At 45.1% G+C, this 21,711-nt stretch overlaps 2 protein-coding genes across 2 annotated transcripts in view; one reads left to right on the forward strand and one right to left on the reverse strand.

Moving 5' to 3' along the window:
• Positions 1-19,389, reverse strand: part of GTF3C1 (general transcription factor IIIC subunit 1) — a 50,773-nt gene extending 31,384 nt beyond the window's left edge. The window contains exons 1-14 of the mRNA XM_054390963.1: positions 19,166-19,389; positions 18,592-18,801; positions 18,253-18,429; positions 16,995-17,138; positions 16,234-16,330; positions 15,641-15,764; positions 9,448-9,606; positions 8,204-8,319; positions 6,597-6,921; positions 4,682-4,893; positions 3,776-3,915; positions 2,222-2,375; positions 698-801; positions 267-448 (exon numbers count right to left, since the gene is read on the reverse strand). Coding sequence (XP_054246938.1) covers positions 267-448; positions 698-801; positions 2,222-2,375; positions 3,776-3,915; positions 4,682-4,893; positions 6,597-6,921; positions 8,204-8,319; positions 9,448-9,606; positions 15,641-15,764; positions 16,234-16,330; positions 16,995-17,138; positions 18,253-18,429; positions 18,592-18,801; positions 19,166-19,386 — 2,365 coding nt within the window. The 5' untranslated portion in view covers positions 19,387-19,389. The remainder of the gene's footprint in view (positions 1-266; positions 449-697; positions 802-2,221; positions 2,376-3,775; positions 3,916-4,681; positions 4,894-6,596; positions 6,922-8,203; positions 8,320-9,447; positions 9,607-15,640; positions 15,765-16,233; positions 16,331-16,994; positions 17,139-18,252; positions 18,430-18,591; positions 18,802-19,165) is intronic.
• Positions 19,390-20,389: 1,000 nt separating this feature from the next.
• Positions 20,390-21,711, forward strand: part of KATNIP (katanin interacting protein) — a 78,738-nt gene continuing 77,416 nt past the window's right edge. Inside the window, exon 1 of the mRNA XM_054391228.1 lies at positions 20,390-20,451. Coding sequence (XP_054247203.1) covers positions 20,390-20,451 — 62 coding nt within the window. The remainder of the gene's footprint in view (positions 20,452-21,711) is intronic.

Genomic DNA, 21,711 nt, shown 5'->3' on the forward strand with positions numbered 1-21,711 from the left:
AGCTACCTCTGCAAAGATGAGCACTTGAAAGTCAATGTATGTTACAAATAATAAAGCAGTAACGAATGCAAACACTCCAGCTTGCAATGGCAAGAAACAAGCAGCAAAGAAAACCCTGGGCAGTGAGATTGCTTGAATCTAAACCCCATTTTTCTTCTATAAAAGAAGAAAAAATCCCCCATTGTATCTTAGGAAAGCCCAACAGCTGAGAGTGGCTATTCATAACATCAGGCAAAGCAAGATGCCATGAAACCCAGGGTCAGTACCTGTAACTGGGTGATAGTTTTTCAGCTGGCCGATGCCCATTTTCTCATCACTTTTTCTTGCCCGACTATTATCAGCTTTACAGGAGCCTTCTTGTGCTTCTCCTGAAGCAGGAACTGCCTCTTGCCCCACGTTTTCTTCCTCAGCATGGTCTTGGGACGTTGGTGTCTGGGGAACTTTAATCCTGTATTAAAACCACATGGCATTTGGTACAAAAATTAAGCAGACTTCAACCCCTTTGCTTTCCTGACGTCAGGAGATGTGCAGCATCTCGCTCCATCTCTACGCTTCCATTTCCCTGAAGAGGTGAATTTGCTTTTCTTTTTGCTTACTTTTTTAGTTGCCTTTTTTCCCTACTTTCCTCCACCTCTTTTTGCACACAGTAGGAAAGCCAAGCTCCCCACAAGCCACCCAGCCCATCCCTGCCACTTGCCTGTTGGCAGTGCTTGAATTGGAGATCCGGAAGCGCACCTGCTCGATGGCACTTTTGACCAGGGGATCGTTAGGGCTCACTGAAGGATGCACAACAAACTCCACCTGTTCAGAGCAGCACAAACCAAAAGCTGTTTATGGGGAGGGTGGCTGCATAAACGGTCAGGGATTAACAGACTGTTTGCTAACAGTAGCCAGGATGGGTGGATCCCATGAGGGTTTAAGAATTCACAGGGTATGAACGCTTTTGGATGAAAACTGAGCAACCTGATTGAGTGGAGGATGTGTGGAGGATGTTCCTGCTCACTAACAGGGGGTGGGACTAGATGAGCCTTCCAACCCAAACCATTCTATGGTTCTATGAAAACTGCTGTTGCCAGTTTGTATTAAGCAAGAGGCCAGACCCTATGGTCTCTGCACCAACAGTCAACATCTTTCCTACCAACCTCAGGTATTTTGATTTTTAACATCTGCAATATTTGGGGAACAAACACTTCAACTTGCAAATATTAGGCTGAAAGGGACAACTGAAAAGCCCAACCTCCTAAGACCAAACTAGTATGTGCTGTGGCTGACAACACTGGTAAGATCCCACAGGTATTCTGAAGGAATTTTGCAGGGGGGGATTTCATAGAATGGTTTGGGTTGGAAGGGATCTCAGAGATCTACTCCAACTCCCCCAGCAGGGGCAGAGACATTCTTCACTAGGTTGCTCAAGGCCTCATCTAACCCGGCCTTGAACACCCTTAGGTAGAAGGCAGCCACAACCTCCCTGGGCAGCCTATTCCAGAGTCTCACCACCCTTGTACTGAAGAACTTCTTCCTACGCTCCAGTCTAACCCTGCTCTCCCTCAGCTTCAAACCATTCCTCCTTGTCCTGTCTCCAGACACCCTTATGAAAAGTCCTTCTGCAGCCTTCCTGCAGGATCCCTTCAGGTATTGGGAGGCAGCTCTAAGGTACCCCCAGAGCCACCTTTAGGCTGAAGAACCCCAGCTCCCTCAGCCTATCCTCATAGCAGAGGTGCTCCAGCCCTAGAGTTACAAAGCCCCAGCTTTACAGCTACAGATATTTTACTTCCATAAACCTCAATAACAGTGGATTTTTGTTTTAAAACAGATAGATCATGTTCTCTTAAATTTCATCTGAGAAGGTAACTCATGATATCTCATATACTCCTGACTTGCAGGAGGGGATTAAACCAGAATTGTATTGCAGCCTGACAGTGCGGGGAGAGAACCATGAATTGCATAACTGATAAGCAGCAGAACCTTTTGGAAGGGAGATTCAGAGACTTTGATCTCTGGACTATTCCTTGGTCTCACAATTATCTGCAGCACAATAATTGAAAGCACTAATCTATTTTTCACAGTAGCTTAGTTTGGGACATGTAGCTTCTGGGCAGCTCAGCTGTGGGTTCTGCCACAGCAAGTGAAATCATCCCCAGGATTTCCAGCCCTGTGTATTTCAATAAATCAGAAGGTTGTGAGAAAAGGTGCTTCTGCTCTCAGGGGTCTGTGCAGTCACCTTTTTACTAATGCCATCTTGAATGACTGTGGTATGGTAGAGTCTGAGGAGTCCTTCTTGTGCAAGCCTCCGCACCAGGCGTACGATGGACTTTTTGCAGCATTTAGTGGAGACACCTTCTTGCTTCTCCTGATCCATCACCATTTTCTGAAGCCTACAAGATGCACAGAACACCTTGAATTTTAGGCAGTCTGCAGCATTGCTGGGCTTAAGCTGTTTGTTAGAGAATATGGGGAGCCCTGTGTATATTGGCATGACAGAAGATGGATGGTGCAACCCATTTTGTGACAACAGAGTCCTGCCAATTGGGAAGCTGAGACTCCAGAAGGGCACCAGAATTTCAGTTTCTCTTTAGAGGTGAATCTTAGAATGCTGAAGGATGTTAAAATATTCAGGGAAGTATTTTCAGTCCAGACAAGGCAAGTTAGAGAGGACATACAACCATACCACACAAAACTGCAGAGAAAAGCAAATTTACAGGATCTTGCTAGAATCCTGGTGACCTCATGGCTGCCAGGAGGACAGGACTCTCCACAGTCCATGACAGAGTAACACATGAACAAGTTTTCAAACTGTGAGGAAATAAAGCTTAGGCAGCAGGGAAGTTCTGCATCCTACTATATGGCCCCAAGCACCAGCATACTCTGAACAGAGAAGAAAGTTCTCTGATCTCGATTTATGGGACATAAAAGGAGGCCACCAGCATCCTGGCCAGTCTCAGCAATAGTGTGGACAGGAGGACAAGGGCAGGGATTGGCCCCCTGTACTGGACACTGGTTAGGCTGCACCTGAAATCCTAGGTTCAGTTTTGGGCCTCTCGCTCCAAGAAGGACATTGAGGGGCTGGAGGAGGTCCAGAGAAGGGCAACAAAGCTAGGGAAGGGTCTGAAGAACAGGGCTGGGGAGGAGCAGCTGAGGGAACTGAGGTCGTTCAGTCTGAAGAAGAAGAGGCTGAGGGGACACCTTCTGGCTCTCTACAGCTCCCTGACAGGAGGCTGGAGCCAGGTGTGGGTTTGTCTCTTTTCCCAGGAAACAATCAATAGGATAAGAGGAAATGGCCTCAAGTTGCACCAGGGGAGGTTTAGGTTGGACATTGGGAAAAATTTCTTCACTGAAAGGGTTGTCAAGCCGTGGAACAGGCTGCCCAGGGCAGTGGTGGAATCACTATTGCTGGAAGTGTTCAAAACCATGTAGATGCTGAGGGATGTGATTTAGTGGTGGACCTGGCAGTGCTGGTTAGTGGTTGGACTCAATGATCTTGGAAGTCTTTTCTAACCTTAGTGATTCTACAATTCTGTGTAGCCTATTATAACCCAATAAATAAATCACTTGTGCCATGATCTGCAGAGAGCTGTTCCTGCTTCCAAAGAGCTGATTGCTTTGGAGGATTCAGTCTAACTGAACCCCTCCCCACCTTCCCTGTGCCATCCTCTCCAATTCCAGAGCACGTGGTGCCAAGCCAAGGCTAGAATAAGGCCATGGTCTGCTTGCCAAAATAGAGCTTCTAGCAGCATAGTGCACAGGCCCCCAGCAGCCTGCTGTCAGAGGGACTCACGTGAACAAGCTTTCGATCAGGCGGAGGTTTCGAACCGCTTCCACGATGAGATTCCTGCGCTTCAGCAGCCTGTAGGTTTCATGAGATCTCTCCACTGCTGTAGCTTTGGAACGCTTCTCCTTCTTTTGGCCACATGTCTTCTAGTGCACAGGATGGACAGAACAATTTTACATGAACTGCTCAATGTCTCTGGCCCCATGCTCCTCACACAGCAGCGTCTGAGGAATTCAGACTTTAGATAGTTTTATTTGTAACAAACTAGTCAGACGAGGATGACTTTTCCTCTCCCCTTCACAGGCAGAGAATCAAGCAGAAACTAAGATGTTCATGCTTTTAGATACAGAGGTTTATGCACTTTCCCTGCCAATCCCACATTCTAAGCCATTTGGACCTGAGCATTTTGGCCTGGACAGCTGGTAGCTGCCTTAACTTTGTGCCAAGTCCAAGACAACACATCCTGTCTCTCAGAAAGGCTTCCTCTTCCAGCCTCAGTCCTGCAGCAGGGAAGCTACACAACTTAGATGTCAACATCATGGTGTTTGTTGGGTTTTTTTAGTTTGTTTGTTTGTTTTGTTCCTCCTACTTTAGAGCAGACAGAGGAGATGATATGGAGCACTTGTGTGCACCAACCGACATTAAGTGCTGACATGCATTATGTCAACACTGGGAATCTGGAGAGCACTAACCCACAACTGTATTTTGGACATCTACCCTCCTGCCTCCTGGAATAATTTTCATCTCTAGACAACACAGCTAAAAGACAAGTGTACTTGGAAATCAAATTAAAAAACCCAAAGCAATCTCACAAATTATTAAAACCCCTACAGCTTGCAGCCTTGCTGTAAGAGCACACAACTTAGCTCAGACAGAAAAACTAATAAGGAATATGAAGAAATGTGACCTTACCTTAGGGTCTTCAAGTTTGACCTCCTCCACCACAGCCACATCTCCATCCTCGTCAGCAGAATGAGCACAGGTGGAAAGATTGGACTCCTGCTTTAGAGTTTCCAAAGTAGAATTCTCTCCTGTTAGGTTTTCTGGGAGTTCATTGGGCTCTTCAACAATTTGAGGGCAAGACAGCTTCTTCCCCTGAGACTTCACAGGCACTGGCTTTGAGCCTGGTTTAAGAGCAAACAGCCTTGCAATTTCACAGCTTCCTGTAACTGTTCAGCTTTCTCTCTATACAAAGCACTCTCCCACCCACCCAGGCACTGCCACACTGTTCACACTCTTCCACCCTGCTAGAAGCAGAGGTTTGATCACGAACGACAGCATCCAGCCTCCAAAAGCAAAGTGAACTCCCTGTCATCAAATAAAACTCTAAGTGCAGAAGCCTCTTCACAGACAGACTTAGAAGCCCATGAAGGGCCAGATTAGCTTATCCAGAAACTGCTGTCTGGAGGGAGATTCTGTCACAAAGATTCTCAGGTTCTGCCAGAAACCTGACTTTTCTGGCTCAAAGCAGAATGAGAATGAGGATTTGGTATCACTGCAAAGATAATCTCCCTTCTCTTGGAGTTTATCAAGGAAGCTGCAGGAACATTCAAGTAGTTAAATAAAATAAGCAACTAAACCACCATATCCTCTTTAAAGTATGTCCCCAAAAGGCTGTTAGCTTTCACATTAAGACATTCCAAATAACTGAAAAAAAAAAAAAAAATAAAGCAATTAGCTTCAGAAGGGAAGACAATTTTGTTACAATATGCTGTGGGTGAAGACATCCTAAGCCTATTGCTGCTTGAAAGTAATTAGTTAATGGCTAACCTGCTCTCAGACAAGGAGTCAGCATTACCCTGTGTATGCTCATCCCACTTGAAGGTCTGCAACAGCAGACCATAGAATCCTAGAATGGCTCAGGTTGGAAGGGACCTCAGAGATCATCTACTCCAACCTCCCTGCCATGGGCAGGGACACCTCTCAACTGGACTCAGCTGCTCAAGACCTCATCCAGCCTGGCCTTGAACACCCCCAGAGAGGAGGCATCTACAACTTCCCTGGACAAGCTATTCCAGAGTCTCACCACCCTTGCACTGAAAAATTTCCTAAGCTGCAGTCTAACCCTGCTCTGCCTCAGCTTCAAACCATTACCCTTTGTCCTGTCTCTAGACACCCTCATGAAAAGTCCCTCTGCAGCCTTCCTGTAGGCTCCCTTCAGGTAGTGGAAGACAGCCCTAAGGTTCCCCTGGAGTCTTCTCTTCTCTAAGGCTAAACAACCCCAGCTCCCTCAGCCTAGCCACATAGCAGAGCTGCTCCAGTACAAGAACAAACACATTTTGCACAGACTCTTAAGGCTCAGTAGGAGACATTTCCAACTGAAAAAAAACCCCACAGCTAAAAGGGGAAGAATTTTAGCATGTTACAATGGAAAGTGTGAACTGGCTGGGCTGTCAGCTGCTGTGCTATCTCCCACACCTAGAATGCCATTTACATATCCACTGGAATGAATGGATGTGTTTCAGTGAGAGGCACAGCCCACCCTTTTCCTTAGTCAGGAAGGAATTAGGTATTTCAAAAATACAAAGTACATTCAAATCTCTTCTGATGCCTTTAAGGACTTGAAAAGCTACAGTTCCACCAAGATGCTGCTCTCTGATGGGAACAGTTTGAGCTGTAAGGTATTCTGAAAACCAGAGACCATGACAGATACTTTGCCAGATCACCAGAGAACACCCAAGGCAGACAGAAAATTTATCCACAGATGCTTTTTCTCTCAGCAGCTTAAGCCAGTCTGACTGCTAGCTACTATGGGCTTTTTTTCTTTAAAAAAAGGATCCATAAGAAAACTGCAAGGTTCTTCCCAAATGTCAGAACCATCACCTACCTTTAGCTGGTGTTGACTGATGGGTGATATCTTGGAAACTGGATTTCAACAGAGAACCAGAGTTGGCCTTCTGACTTTTTCGTCTCTTCCTGACATCTTTCCCTTCTTCTTCATTGTCAGACTCTGAGACTAAAGCATCATCCTCCTTAGGAGAGACTTCTTCCCCAGGCAGGGAATCTTCTGGCACCAGAGATAAGGTAACTGTGGCTAACTGCTCACTTCTTGCCTTCTCTCTCTCAAACTGACGGTTCAGGTCGCTCTCCTCTGCAAAAATGTAGGAGATGTACTTCGTTGTCCTCTGCCGTCCTTCATCCTCCATAAAGCCCTAAGGAAACAGTTGGAAGGTTATTTTACCACCTCACTTATCCATTCCTGCAATCTTGTTTTCCAGCAGCAAGTGGGACAAGTCTCTATCTGTTCTCCCCTCACATCTAAAGATATCATGTTATTCTCCTCTTCACTAAGTAACAAAAACGTTGACTAACCTTAAACAGAACTCAAAAGAAATACCATGCTTAGAAAAAAAAGAACCGAAATCTGCATTACCTGCATGCTGGAATGAAACACCTACACTATGTGGGATGGAGACAAGTCTAAGGAAGAGCAGCCTCTGTCTATTCAGAACTTTCACTGAAAAATATTCTGTGAAATAACTGCAATGCAGAAGTTACCGGAGTGAATAGGACTTTGGTGGAACTCCTGTTGCCGTTACTATAACAGATGCTTTCAAGTAGCTAGAAACTTGATTTCACCTTCACATCTGACTTGGGAACAAGCATAGTTTGGTTTTGTTTTACAGAGCTTTTTACCTAATGGCAAGATCTTCCTAAAAAAAGTTTCTGTTGGGGGAAGATGGCCTTTGTGAAAAGGGGCAGGCTGAGGGAGAGCAGGGTTAGACTGGAGCTTAGGAAGTTCTTCAGTATGAGGGTGGTGAGACTCTGAATAGGCTCCCCAGGGAGATTGTGAATGCCTCCTCTCTGAGGGTGTTCAAGGCCAGGTTGGATGAGACCTTGAGGAGCTGAGTCTAGTTGAGAGGTGTCCCTGCCCACAGCAGGGAGGTTGGAGTAGATGATCTCTGGCAGGGTCCTTTCCAACCTAAGCCATTCTATGTGAGGAATGACAGCTGAATTTGTCTTGTTAAAATGAAGAAAACATTGAAATATCCAGAAATAAGGAGTTTAATCACCAGACCATCCACAGAAGGAACCGAAGGTTGCCAGAACTGACTGCAAAAGGCAGACTAACGATTTTCAATGTCCAGAGGGTTTCTGGCAAGATCCTATGCTACAGGATCTTGCAAAACTGTTGTCTTAGAGGAAAAACGAAGCAAAGTGGCTGCTTTGAGTTGAGAGACATTAATGTTCATCTCCATAAAGCAGCAGCCCCCAGGTCACTTGGATCTCTACAGATGACATAGGATGATTTAGGAAGCGGTTGAGAACAGCTGAAGTGGAGCTGAGGGCAGTTTCTCTGCCCTGACTCTTTTTGGAGGGCAGATCTGTGTGTGCAACAGTGGTGGGAACTGTTTCTTCAGAATGCTGTGAAGCAGCATCCAGCGGAATCCCACCAGCTGGTTTCAGTAAGTATCTAAATTATTTTACTCTTACCTTGACAACTTTGTACCTCTCCAGAAGACGACAGAGCATCCTTGCTTCTAGCTTCCCCACATTCATAGCCAAGCGAATTTCTGCCTGAGATATACCTTTGGTTCCCCTGCTTTCAACTGTGTTTCAGAAAGGAAAACCAGAATACTGCTCAGGGAAATCTGATCAAATTCTAGATACATCTATTTGTAGACATGTTCATGTTTGCTTTGAATAACTGTATATATCAGAAGGGTGAATTTCACCTTCCCCACTAAGAGCTAAAGATATTTTCAGAGACATATACAATATACAGCCAAATGCAGCCATACAACACAAGTGCACATGAAGCAGTGGCACAGCAGAATGAGGTTTGTACACAATAGCTTCCTCAAAACCACCACAGCCCAGGTGGCCAAGAAGGCCAACAGCATCCTGGCCAGTCTCAGAAATAGTGTGACCAGCAGGATCAGGGAAGGAATTGTCCCCCTGTACTCTGCACTGGTCAGGCCACACATTGAGTGCTGGGTTCAGTTTTGGGGCCCCTGCTACAAGAAGGACATTGAGGGCTGGAGCAGGTCCAGATAAGGACAATAAAGCTGGTGAAGGGTCTGGAGAATAGGGTTGGGGAGGAGCAGCTGAGGGAACTGGGGGTGTTCAGCCTGCAGAAGAGGAGGCTGAGGGGAGACCTTCTGGCTTGCTACAGCTCCCTGAAAGAGGCTGGAAGTGGAGTAGAGGTTGGTCTCTTCCCCCTAGTATCAAGTGATAGGACAAGAGAAAATGGTCTCAGGTTGCACGAGGGTAGGTTTAGATTGGACATTTTTAAGCACCAGCCTTGGCAGAGCCAGGCAAGGATTGGACTCGATCTTAAAAGATCTTCTCCAACCAAAACAGCTCTGTGCTTCTGTAACAAAGCCCAGGAGTATTTTTCCCTTCAGGCTAATTTCTCCATTAAGGTAGAAAAAGAGATAGCAAAAGAAGGAACCACTGTTTTATTCATCATCCTTCCTCATCCCACCACAACATCCCGCTTCTACCACGCTGTTTTATTTTGGTGCTATTGAATTGTTGATAAGCTTCCAGGGAGGGCTAACAGGTGGCAGTGCCTAGAGCTCCAGTCTAATCTGGATAGAATTTTTCATGGAAAAGATGAGCTTGGAAGCAACCAGAACTTAAACCCCACCCAAATATACTTTTCTTTTATACATACAAGGAGTAAGAAGGCAGTGAGGAAAAAATCTTGTAGCATGTCTGGCTACACCACCTACTTAGCTCATAGGCCTGGGTGAGCATGTCCCTTTCACAAATAATATCCACAGGCTGAACAGCTTTTGTGATGATCTCCTCTTCATCATCATCATGATAATCTTCCATTTTCTTCCGAAATTCCTTTAGTAACTTAAGGCATCGGACCATGACATCAGTCCCTGTGAACAGGAGGGTGAGGAACATCTCTTACCAAAATGCAGAGTGGGTTGCACACCTTAAACCAGTGAAGCAGTTTTAGGCTGATGCCTAGGAAGTTCTCCACAGATCTTGAGCAGAAAGTGACAGAATGTAAATAAATTACCATTGGATGCAAAAGGGAAAATAATGATAAGGTCTAACTAATCCCATTGGTCTGATAACTAACAGAAAGTTAGCTGTATAAACTATTTTGTTCTCTTTTTTCTGGGCTCTTCACTCTAGCTGACACTAGCTGGTGGCTTTTGCTTGGCTGTTGCTGACCTTGGATGCATCCTTCTTGTGGCTAAGTAACTAAAAGGCTACTCTCAGCTCTTTTCTCTTGTCCAGGGGGGAAAGGGGTGGGGAGGGGGAAGCTATTGGTAACCCCTTGCTCTTGTCCAGGGGGGTCCTTGTGTTGTTTATAAATTGTAAATATATGTAATTATTGTGTATTTTGTACATACTCATTGCATGTCATATTTCTAGATTTTAGTTTGCTTGTACACATAGCTTCATTTGTTTCCATCCCAAACTGAACTGGTCTGGCAATTTTATTTTGGGGGGGGTAGTTCTCCAAATTAGTTGGGGGGTAATTGCAACCCACCACAACCAGCAGCACAAACAAGTGGCAGTACAATGGGCAACAAATGACTAGAGACAACTGTTTACTTCAAGGAAAGCTTTGCCACAGCTCTGCCCTACATAGCAATCTGTCAAAATACTGACTAGCTGAATTTTTGAGGTGCTCCAAAGCTTCATGTCAATATTAGGAACACCCAATACAGTGGTTTGTGAGGGGAAGGGAAAATGCTGCAATTACAGGAGAAATTTCAACAGCACAAATAAATCAGTGGGAAGATTAAGCACTGATCCACAGTGTTGGATCTTCAGAACACATCTGACCAAGACATCACTCACAGGGCATACAGCTGCTCCTTTTTTATACAGACACAAAGCATTTCTAAGCTTTCCACAAAGGCAGGTCACACAGTGAGAGAAAACCAGACATCTGAGGAGACAGAACTTGAACAATAAGCCTGCTGGTTGCAGAAACCTTCCTTAACACTGCAAGTCATCAAAATGGACACCTCTTGATGGGCCCTTTCAAGTGCTACTGCAAGCTCCCAATACTTAACAATCCCAGAGCCTAAAAGAGCTCTCAGTTTATAGCACCTGCTTCCATATTTGCATGCATGAATGTTGGAGGAAGCACACCCCAAGCAACTAGCATCCTGAGGAAGAGGATCAAATAGAAGAGTGCAACCCCATCCAGTAAGCCCTGCTCCTTTAAGTGCCACCTAGCTCCTGATGAATATCTGAAGAGACCAGCAGTAAAGTAGAACCAGGTTACTGTGCACTGCCAGCTTATCAAGGGGCAGTGATTCAGCAGCTGCTGCAGAAGTAGCCAGTTCAGCCTGCAGCAGTGAGTGGCAATATCTACAGCTACCTCTAACCCTCTGCTACAGCCCTGCTGTGAAAAAGCCAGGTGAAAGCTTTAGTTGAAGACATTAAGGTCTAGGCTGATGAACTCTCTCCTATGTGCATATATGACCAGGGACTAAGCCTAGCTGACATGAAGTCAATCTGCTGTAACTTAACCCTGTGACTGAGCTCCAGCCCAGATGACTCCATTATTTCCCCTCAATCTGAATCCTTTCCCTGCCAGTATCTTTAGATAGTGCTTAGGATAGTCATTAAGTGCTGACATTTTGGCAGGGCTGCAGGCACTGTTATCACATCCTCTCCATTTCTACAGGCCATTAATTTTCACTTCAAGAAGTATTTCAATAGAACAAAAAAAAAAAAAAAAAAAAGAAAAAACAATCCCAAAACCCCAACAAATAAACCAATTCCTTTTACTTCAGCTCCTGCTGCCCAGTAATGTGCTTTCCATAGCAGATGCTCTGGCTTCATCCCCAGTGTGTCCCACATAATTCTATCTGCTTTCCTGTATAACTCCAGAGATTAAACTATCTTGATCTCTGAAGAAACCCAGCTATTATTAATTCATCCTGCTTTAATTCCTAGCAATTTTTAAGGCATTTTTTTGTGGATTTTCAGCTTTTACTTCTCTAAGATGGAATTAGCAGTCAAGTGAAACATTCATTAGGTGGCATTTTTCATGACAAACTTCAGTAGCAAAGGCAGCTGCCATTGTGCCAATCTCTGATAAAACATGAACCATCTACTGCCTTGGAGATTACCACCAAGCTTATTAATGGATTTGTATTTTGGTGTCTTCTAAGTGAGTACTTTAATTGGAAGATAGATGGGTTTACTACTGATTATAAAATTTAAATATTAGGAACACTATCTAGGCTTCTGGGTTTGATTTCCAAGTGTCTTCAGCTCCTTAGAACACCCTTGAAACTCAAGTCACTGTGAGGAGGTGAAAACAAATGAAACCTTGAGAATAAACTTATGAAGAGTTACTGAGGGAGCTGAGGCTGCCTAGTTTGAAAAAGAGGAGGCTGAGGGGAGGTCTCATTGCTGTCTACAACTACCTGACAGGAGGCTGTGGAGAGGCTGGTGCTGTTCTCTTCTCACAGGTAACTAGTAATAGAACAAGAGGGAAATGCCTCAAGCTGCCCCTGGGTAGGTTTAGACTGGACATTAAGAAATTTTTTTTCCCAGAAAGAGTGGTCAGGCATTGGAATGTGCTGCCCGGGGAGGTGGTTGAATCACCAACCCTGGATGTGCTTAAAGGTGGTTTGGACGTGATGCTTGGGGCTATGGTTTAGGGGTGAACCTTGTAGAGTAGGGTTAATGGTTGGACTTGGTGATCCTGAGGGGCTTTTCCAACCTGAATGTTTCTGTGATTCTGTGAATTCTACTGAAAGACAGAGGAAGAGAGAATCTAGGGTTCTATCAATGCCAGTGCTCAATGGTGGGACTAAAGGGATGCCAGTCATACAAGCCACTCTCTGTTGAGATCCTTGCTCAAAGCAGAAATACATTAAATATGTACAAGACAGATTTTGTAGAACTTGGATGGTCATTTTCCCCATAAACTTTATTGCCTACTTAACTCTAGAACTGCTGCCCAGAGGGGTTGTGGAGTCTCCTACTCTGGAGATATTCAAAATCTGCATGGATGTGTTTGTGTTCCCGTGTGACCTGGTATAGATCCAACCAGATCCTGCTCTGGCGGGGGGGTGGACTGGATGATCTTTTGAGGTCCCTTCCAGCCCCTAACATTCTGTGATTCTGTGATCTTTTTAGGATCTTCATATCTTTTTGAAACTGTGAACGTCAGTGAATTCTCCTGTGTAGAACTCCCCCTTCTTAGAGCAAAGAAGTGGACCTGTGGATTTTAGGATGATTTTAGGACTCTTTCAATCACTCCCATATTTATTCCACACACTGTAGGAGATTTACCTCTGCACTATGCTAGATGCTGTACCTGCTTTTGGCTGTTGCTTCTCTTTGTTCACAACACAATTTCCCTATAGAGATTTCCTTCCCCTAGATTTAAAAGATTGGAAGGAATTTGTTGTCTTAAGAGCTTTATTCCAACTCCATGTTCTCAAAGTTCTGCTTTTTCCTGGCTCTTTCACATCATCCTTTATGATGACTCTTATCATCAAGGACTCTGTAATTTGCAATGTTTGGCTCAGATTTAGTTTTTCTCAATAAACAGTTCACTACATCTCTGTAAAAACACTGTTCATTTTCCAGGACTCTTCCCTATTCAACCCCTGCAAATCTGCCTCTTAGGATTTCCTGTGATTAAAGCTTTGGTTTAGATTTCCTTAAGCAGCTGCCTTAGTTCCCTAGGTGATACTATCCTTCCTCACACTCTCTATGATTTTTGTAGTTTTATCTGCACCTTTTTCTCAGAGCAGTTGCTTTCTTTTGTTCCCTTTCTCCGTGCAGTTCTCTTTCATCTTTTCACTACATGTTGGGAAGTCACCAGCAGTTCTGGCAAACCTGCTAAATTTGAATTGAAAGCTGATTATGCACTGAACTGTCAGTGAACTCTGGATTTTCTGAGTAATAGCTGTTGGCTACCTTGCCTACTTCCAGAATGGCAAATGTGATGCCCATCCACAAGAAGGGCCAGATGGAGGAACCTGGAAACTCCAGGCCTGTCAGCCTGACCTCAGTGCCAGGCAAGATTACGGAGCAGATCACCTTGGGGGCAATCACAGCGGACCTGCAGGACGGCCAAGGGATCAGGCCCAGCCAGCATGGATTCAGGAGGGACAGGTCCTGCCTGACCAACCTGATCTCCTTTTATGATCAGGTTACCACCTGGTTGATGTGGGGCAGGCTGTGGCTGTAGTCTGTCTGGACTTCAGCAAAGCCTTTGACACTGTCTGCCAGAAGAAGCTCCTGGCAAAGCTGGCAGCTCGTGGCTTGGACAGGAGCACTCTGTACTGGGTTAGGAACTGGCTGGAGGGCCGAGCCCAGAGAGTGGTGGTGAATGGTGCCACATCCAGTTGGCAGCCTGTCACTAGTGGTGTCCCCCAGAGATCGGTGTTGGGCCCCATCCTGTTCAGTATCTTTACTGATGATCTGGATGAAGGGATTGAGTCCACCATTAGTAAGTTTGCAGATGACACCAAGTTGGGGCAGGTTGATCTGTTAGAGGGTAGAAGGCTCTCCAGAGGGACCTTGACAGGCTGGACAGATGAGCAGAGTCCAACATGATGGCATTTAACAAGTCCAAGTGCCAGGTACTGCACTTTGGCTACAACAACCCCATGCAGAGCTACAGGCTGGGGTCAGAGTGGCTGGAGAGCAGCCAGGTGGAAAGGGACCTGGGGGTACTGGTTGACAGCCACCTGAACATGAGCCAGCAGTGTGCCCAGGTGGCCAAGAGAGCCAATGGCATCCTGGCCTGCATCAGGCATAGTGTGGCCAGCAGGAGCAGGGAGGTCATTCTGCCCTGTACTCAGCACTGGTTTGGCCACACCTTGAATACTGTGTCCAGTTCTGGGCTCCTCAATTTAAGAAGGACATTGAGAGACTTGAATGTGTCCAGAGAAGGTCAACGAAGCTGAGGAGAGGTCTTGAGCACAAGACCCATGAGGAGAGGCTGAGGGAGCTGGGAGTTTAGCCTGGAGAAGAGGAGGCTCAGGGGTGACCTTATTGCTGTCTACAACTACCTGAAAGGAGGCTGTAGCCAGGTGGGGGTTGGTTTCCTCTCCCAGGCAAGCAGCACCAGAACAAGAGGACACAGTCTCAAGCTGTTCCAGGGGAAGCTTAGGCTAGAGGTGAGGAGAAAGTTCTTCACAGAAAGAGTAATTGGCCATGGGAATGTGCTGCCCAGGGAGGTGGTGGAGTCACCATCCCTGGAGGTGTTCAAAAAAGGATTGGACGTGGCACTTGGAGCCATGGGTTAGTTAGTCATGAGGTGCTGGGTGATAGGTTGGACTTGATGATCTCTGAGGTCTTTCCCAACCTTGTTGATTCTATGATTCTATGAATTCCAAGGAATTTGGACAGCTGTAGGAACTTACTTCCATTGTTTGATATGAAATGTTGCAGATGAATTTTGTATTCAGCAGAAGTCCCGACCACAGCAAAAGCTCTGACTAAGACAGTCTGTTTCTTTAGCTTATTTCCTAACAGTCCTTTTTGTTTGAAATAACTGTGGTGAATTTTATTGGCTTGCCATTCAACTTCAGCCTGAAAGGGCAGCAGACTGCTCTTTGCCCCTACTCTCTGTATCGGCTTGATCAGTCTGTTAGGAGTCACAAACAACTTACATGGCTGTACACAGTGGTCATGGTAGTTGGGCTACAGTTGGACTCCATGATCTTAAAGGTCTTTTCCAGCCCTAGTGATTCTGATACATTGATACAGAACAAAACTGCCTGCACTCACTTCTTCACCTGGAACAAATGCTCAGTTCAATGGGCTGCAGTGTTCCAGGTTCAATAACACATTTCTCCACCTAACTGCATAAACAGATTTTCACTTAGGTGTCTTTTGAGATTTGGAGCTTACAGATAAGAATGGCATCAGTGTGATTACCCAAAAAGAAAGCAATGACATGGTTGTAGTTACCTTTCTTTGTCTTGTAGGGTCCTCCACTGGGGTGAATATCTTGTAAAGGGACAGACACTACCTTGGCTAGGCCAGCGTTCATCATATATTGATACAGGCGTTTGAAAGTTCTCTCACAAAGACCCTAATGCAAAGAGAAATGCCATAAGTCACTGCAGGCCAAAAGTCTCACCTGTAGCTGACTGGCATCAAAGACATTCACACCACTGCCTGTTCTTAAAACACAATTCTGGAGTAGGATATCAAAGAAAGACCTTAAAACCCTTCTAGTGCAGACCCCAGGAGAGCATGAGATGCTTCTGGAGTGTGTTCTGTCTCTCCAACTCTGTCTCTCCAAAGAAGCAGCAGCAACCAGCAGCAGCACTGTGCAAAAACTGCATGAGGACACTCACTGACAAAACCTCTCTGCATCAAACAGAACTCCTTCCTTATCACAAACAGCAACTTCATCTACTGGATTTTAAAGATCTCTCTTTCGATACCCTACCCCAAGTTTTTGTGCAGCTTCAAAACACAGGCAATATGAGTGATTGTCTTTGATACCAATCATCCAGATTCTACAGCAGTGATAACTGCAGAGGAATGAAGCTCACCAATTCTTCCCTCAAGTGGCTTAATGTTTCCATCTGGTTTGAACGAGCATTTAGCATACTCGAGACCTTCTCCATCAAGATATCATATTTGCTCCTCCTAATCAAGAAAAGAAAATCATTTTACATGTAAGTAGGAACATAACTTTGTAAACAGAAGCTGTACCTTTACAGACTGCCAGTCACTTGAGAAAATATGCTGAAGTGTCCTCAGGTTGGTTTAGGAATTAACAGTTTTGTTTTCCTTCTGTGAATACCACATAACAGAATGTGTCACCAAGAGGAGATCCCAACTGAGGGAACTAAGGCCAGGCTGCTACTTCACTGACAACCCACAGAAGCACAAGTTCTAATCATAAATAAGAAGGGAAACCCAAGAAATCTATTAGAACAGTGTTTGAAGTGAGAACTACACCAAGAGGAGATAGGAGGTATGCAGGTGACAGGCAAGAAAATACCCCATTGGTTCACAGCTCCAAGGCAGTAAGTTTTAAACTCTCCAGAATTTGGAGGAGGATTTAAAGAAATTGAGAAGAATCAATACCAGGAATATTTGATGTTTCTGTGAAAACAAAACTTCACCCATCTGGATGTGTTTCTGTGCGCCCTGTGCTGGATTCTACGGTCCTGCTCTGGCAGAGGGGTTGGACTTGATGATCCTGGAAGGTCCCTTCCAACCCCTAACATCCTGTGATCCTATGCTCATCAGAGTAAAAGGTCACAGTCTGCCCAAGAGATCATTAAAAGATCCGAGTAGCACTTACCTATCAACATGAAAGCGAGTCAGAAGTAGAAGAATTGAGTGCTGCTGTGCTCCACTTGGTAGTTTTATGACGTGGGACTGCATTGTTATGAGACCATTTCTGTCCAGTACTCTTCGGTGATAATGCATTTTTCCAGCATCTACCCTATAGAAAAGATGGCAAAATATCTATAGGCATAGGAATGGCTGCAAAGAAGTCCTCATTCGCCAGAATCCCAAAATACTTTTCCTAAATTACCTAAGTTATGTTCATTCGCAGAGTGATCATCTCAAAATTAGGATGTGTCAAGATTAAGACAGCCTGTAAAATTTGTTCTCCTAGTTAATTCAATTCAACAGAGAGAAATTAATCTGATTTTATTTAACCTGCACACTCAGAGTGTCTGATATGGTTCGATGAGAGAGCTGATCAATATTTTGCATCTCCAGGCCCTCCTTCCCCAATTTCTCTTTACAACTCCTGGCTTACACCACAATGACTGCCCTCCTTGGAATAGCTCTGGCATTCATCTCACCCCTTGGTGAACTGACTCGGGCCACTGAACTGACAGAAAAGCATCCACTAAGGATTTCCCCTCCACCCCCATCATCTCAGATACCTAAAGAGCTTCCTAAGTGGCAGAAAACCAAAGTCACTGTGGTTGGCAAGCTGCATATGCTTCATTTCCTAAAAGCAGTGAATCCTTAACAGCAATGCTGATGTTCTCCAGCACTGCAACACAAACCCAGACATTCTTAGGAGGCTGTGTAATGCTTCTCCATCTACAAAACACATGAACTAGTCTGGGAGCTAGTAAATCAGGCTCCCATTCAGGTCATTGAGAGGAAGATCTTGCATGGGGCAAACGCTAGAGGCAAAAGGTGGGCATCCAAGTACTTCTTCAGAAGTTGGCCAGGATGAGATGCTTATTCTGCAGTTTAGAAAATGAAATGGATATCATCGTTCCATCCCAGATTTGAAGAAAAAGTGGTTCAGAGAAAGCAAAAACTTCCACTGATTAGAAACTTGTCTATTGACCCAACAGACAATCTCTGCTTCCATGAGAAAATGTCAGGAACTATAATGAGCTCAAGGAACAGACCAGTAAACTTATACAGGCTCCAGGGACCATGTGCTCCTAGTGGTGGGGACAAGATACTACCAACACAGATCACAGTTTAAATCACCATACAGGAATTCTCAGGAGGACACACTTTGAAAACAACCAGCAGAAACTTATTAACTTCACTTTAATTCATAGAGCAAGACATAAACTTACTTGAAAGCCCCACTGTGAAGGTCCCTCTGAAGCTCTCCTTGCCACCTAGCACGACCTAAACGCTCCAGTATACAGTAGGAGAAGTCAGGGAGTTTTAAGTCAGGGTCCCCCTCCCAGCCTATTAAAGCTCGGTACCGCTGCTCCTGGGAAGCAACTATGACCAGTTTCTCTCCCCATCTAAGAAACAGAAGGGAAAGAGAGAAGTAATTATCAGTTCCCTAAAAACAAAGAGGTCAGTCACTTCCCTGGCCAGACACCACTCAGCACAAATTGAGTGAGGACTCAATTTTAAAACTTAAGCTATAAAATGGTACTGACAGACATAAAGATTTCACTCACTTTTCAACAGCTTCTATGTAAGTATAACAAGGCTGAAAGTCCTTCCTCCTTATCTTATCAGTGATATCGACTCTCTCTTTAAAATACTGGCAGGAACCCTGTATGCCATCTTTATTATCCAAAATCATGTGGACAGGATAAATATCATCTGCAGTAACAGGATCCCTTTTGGTTTCCACTACTCCTGTTTCAAGGTCTATTTCTTCATATCTGAAACAAAAGCAGAGAGCCAACACTTAACTACACAAAAGGAATTTTGGAACAGAAATGTAAGAATCACAAACAATGCTGACACCTCGGTGAAAAATCTTGGAGAAATACAACCTCAAAACTGGTAAAACATGAAGACTCCGGTACAGGTGTCCTAAACATCAAGCTTCAAACCCACACTGGATTGCCGCCAGTGTTCCCTCAGCAAAGCCTGAATGGCTCCATAGAACAAGCCGAGGCGGCGGGGGCACCCGAAGAGCCAGGCCCGATTTGTCCCCGGCACAGAAGCCAGCCTTCCCGGATCGCCCTGCAGGGTACCCTGCCCTGCGGTGAGGGGAGCGCGTCCCGCCGGGACTGCCCTCACCGGTCGTGCAGGCGGAGCGTCGGGCGCGCCCGCGGCAGCAGGTAGAAGCGGACATCGGGCTGCGCGCTGAGAGCGGCCCAGAGTAGCTGCTGCGTGGCGGGCTCCAGCGGCAGCGGGAAGGGTGGCGAGCGAGTGGCCAGGCGCTGCCACAGCGCGCCCGGAGTGATGCCATCCAGTCCCTCTAGGGCCACCTCATCCACCAGCAGCCACAGCGCTTCCATCCCCGCCACCTGCCACCGCTTCCGGGCGGCGCGCCGGAAGTGACGTCACGACAGCGCCCGTAACCAAGGGAACGCTCAAACAGGGCAGCGCCGGTGCGGCCTGCTCCGACCCAGCCTTTTCCTGGGCTGTTGCGGGGGCTCGGTTCCTGGTTGTCTTCTCAGCCCACTGCTTGGAGGGGTAAAACAGCAGGGAGGTTGGGTCCGAGCCTAAGCCCGAGGTACTGCTCTGCCGTTCGGGAGACCTCTTAGCTCGGCCCTAAGGCTGCGTTACCTCAGCGAGGGCGTGGGACGGGGCAGTTTTAGCAAAGATTCTCTGCAGTCGGTAAGACGTCAAATACAGAGTCCTTCTTTTCTTTTTTTTTTTGTTTGTTTTCTTTTTTCTTTTTTTTTTTTTTTTTTTTTTTTTTTGTATAGAGCAAAGTTATACGTTTGGGAGGCAAGTTTAAATTTCTGAGTGTGTAAGAGGGCACCGTACTCCCAGCAGCAGCAGCTCAGAGGTACTTAGTGGGACTTGGTGGAAAAGTTCTTATTTCTTGAAAGGCAAATGAGGTAAAACCTGTAACTAAACACCTGAAAGGTATACAGTCTCTGCAATGTATGAGTCCTAGAGTTAACTGACTTCATGACAGTAGCAATTGAGGAAAACTCTTGCAACAGTTAAGCTTTGGCCATGGCCCTTGAAACTTTTACCTCAGAATTGATTTGCTTGTTAGTTTTTGGATTATAAATTCATTATGGCCTATGGATTTCTATTTTAGTGGTTTTAGGCTCTTCAGTACATTGTGAAAGTTTCTGAAAAACATAAGACAAGTAACATTTCCTCTGTTCTTCAGGAACTTCTATTTGCTACACTGACAGTTTTATGCTTTGTTGGAAGTGGAACGTTTTCGAGTTTATAACATTCCCATCTATTGAGGGTGCAAACCCAGTAGTACTCTATAATAAATAATTTCTGTATTCCAACGTGACAATTATATTCTAATTTCAGCTCTATATTAAGGACATGGTGACTGACTTTGATGAAATACATGATGAATACTTAATATCCCTTCAGCAGAGAAACCGGTGAGATACAGAATCATTACTGCCATTGAGTATGTAATAGCTGTTGTGTACTACCTAATGTAGTATCTAATATCAGCAGTTGTGAATATTGGTTCAAACCTTGATGCAAAGTCTAAGTTGCTTAGCTTAGTTTAAAGCATTCAGGTAATTGTTCTCTTTCCCTCTGTTTTCTAAGTGCATCAAAGCTCTTATTTCCAGAGGAGATCAGACTATTTCTTCAGAACAGTTTCTTAATACATTTATCTGTATTTTAAAATAGTTTCCTTGGCTTACGGGGAAATTTTTTGTTTATAGAGCAAGAGGTTCTAGATACAGAAGTGACTGGCAGCTCACACTGTGTGAGGATGTTATGAGGCAAAGTCTTTATGTTGTCTGAAGTACAGAAGAGGACATAACTAAGTTGCTAAAGCTGAATGAGCAAAGCCATCTTTTGTTAAGGTGGGAGCTGAGGACATCTAGGTTATTCTTGCAAAATTCAGTATCTTTCAGACAAGTTTCAAACGTTTCTTTTAGCTGTAGTTCATGTGAACCTTCCTGTCATTGTACCCTAGACAGATGAATTTCTTAGATTCACTCACAAGGGCCTACAGAACTTCTTGCAGGATTCACTCTGCCACAAACCATAAGATTTGTACTCAAATTGTGTACCAGACTGAATTGTTTGGTGAAAAGACAAAAGCCCAACAACTTTCAAAAGCCACAGTTACGTTAGAAGAACAGCCAATTTTTGCCAGCAAGGTTTACTTTCCATATACAGTCTCTTGAGGCAGTTCTAGAAAAGAATAAAACCAAATTATTTAGTGACACCAACAATTTGCATCTTTATTATCAAAGCTCTAGGTCTGAATTTTGGTGGAAATGAATGCCACTGAACTTAGTAAAGCACAACAAGCAGGTGGCAGCTGTAGGTGGTGGAACAGGTAAGTTGGATGACATCATTGGCAGTTTTGGGTAGCAGGGTCTGCAGATTAGCCCCTCTGTAGGAGCAGCTCAGGTTACTGCTCTAGGCCCAGTCACAGCCACTTCATGTTGTATCCAGAACTAACAGAAACAGGCAAAACCTCACCAGTTAGAGCAGCCTGGGGTGCATTCAAGAGAGTGATAGTTGCAGGTGTGGAGTGCTCCTGCAGAGGCATGCTGCTTACAGAGACACACCCTTGGAGAAAAGCAACTTGGGTCACAACAGATGCAGCCTGGGGGATTTTGGCCTGTGGTTGACCCACCCTGGAGTCAGAAGGGAAACCAGGAAGCAGTGTGCCA

The sequence above is a fragment of the Indicator indicator genome, chromosome 22 (assembly GCF_027791375.1).
Source record: "Indicator indicator isolate 239-I01 chromosome 22, UM_Iind_1.1, whole genome shotgun sequence".
Taxonomy (NCBI): domain Eukaryota; kingdom Metazoa; phylum Chordata; class Aves; order Piciformes; family Indicatoridae; genus Indicator; species Indicator indicator.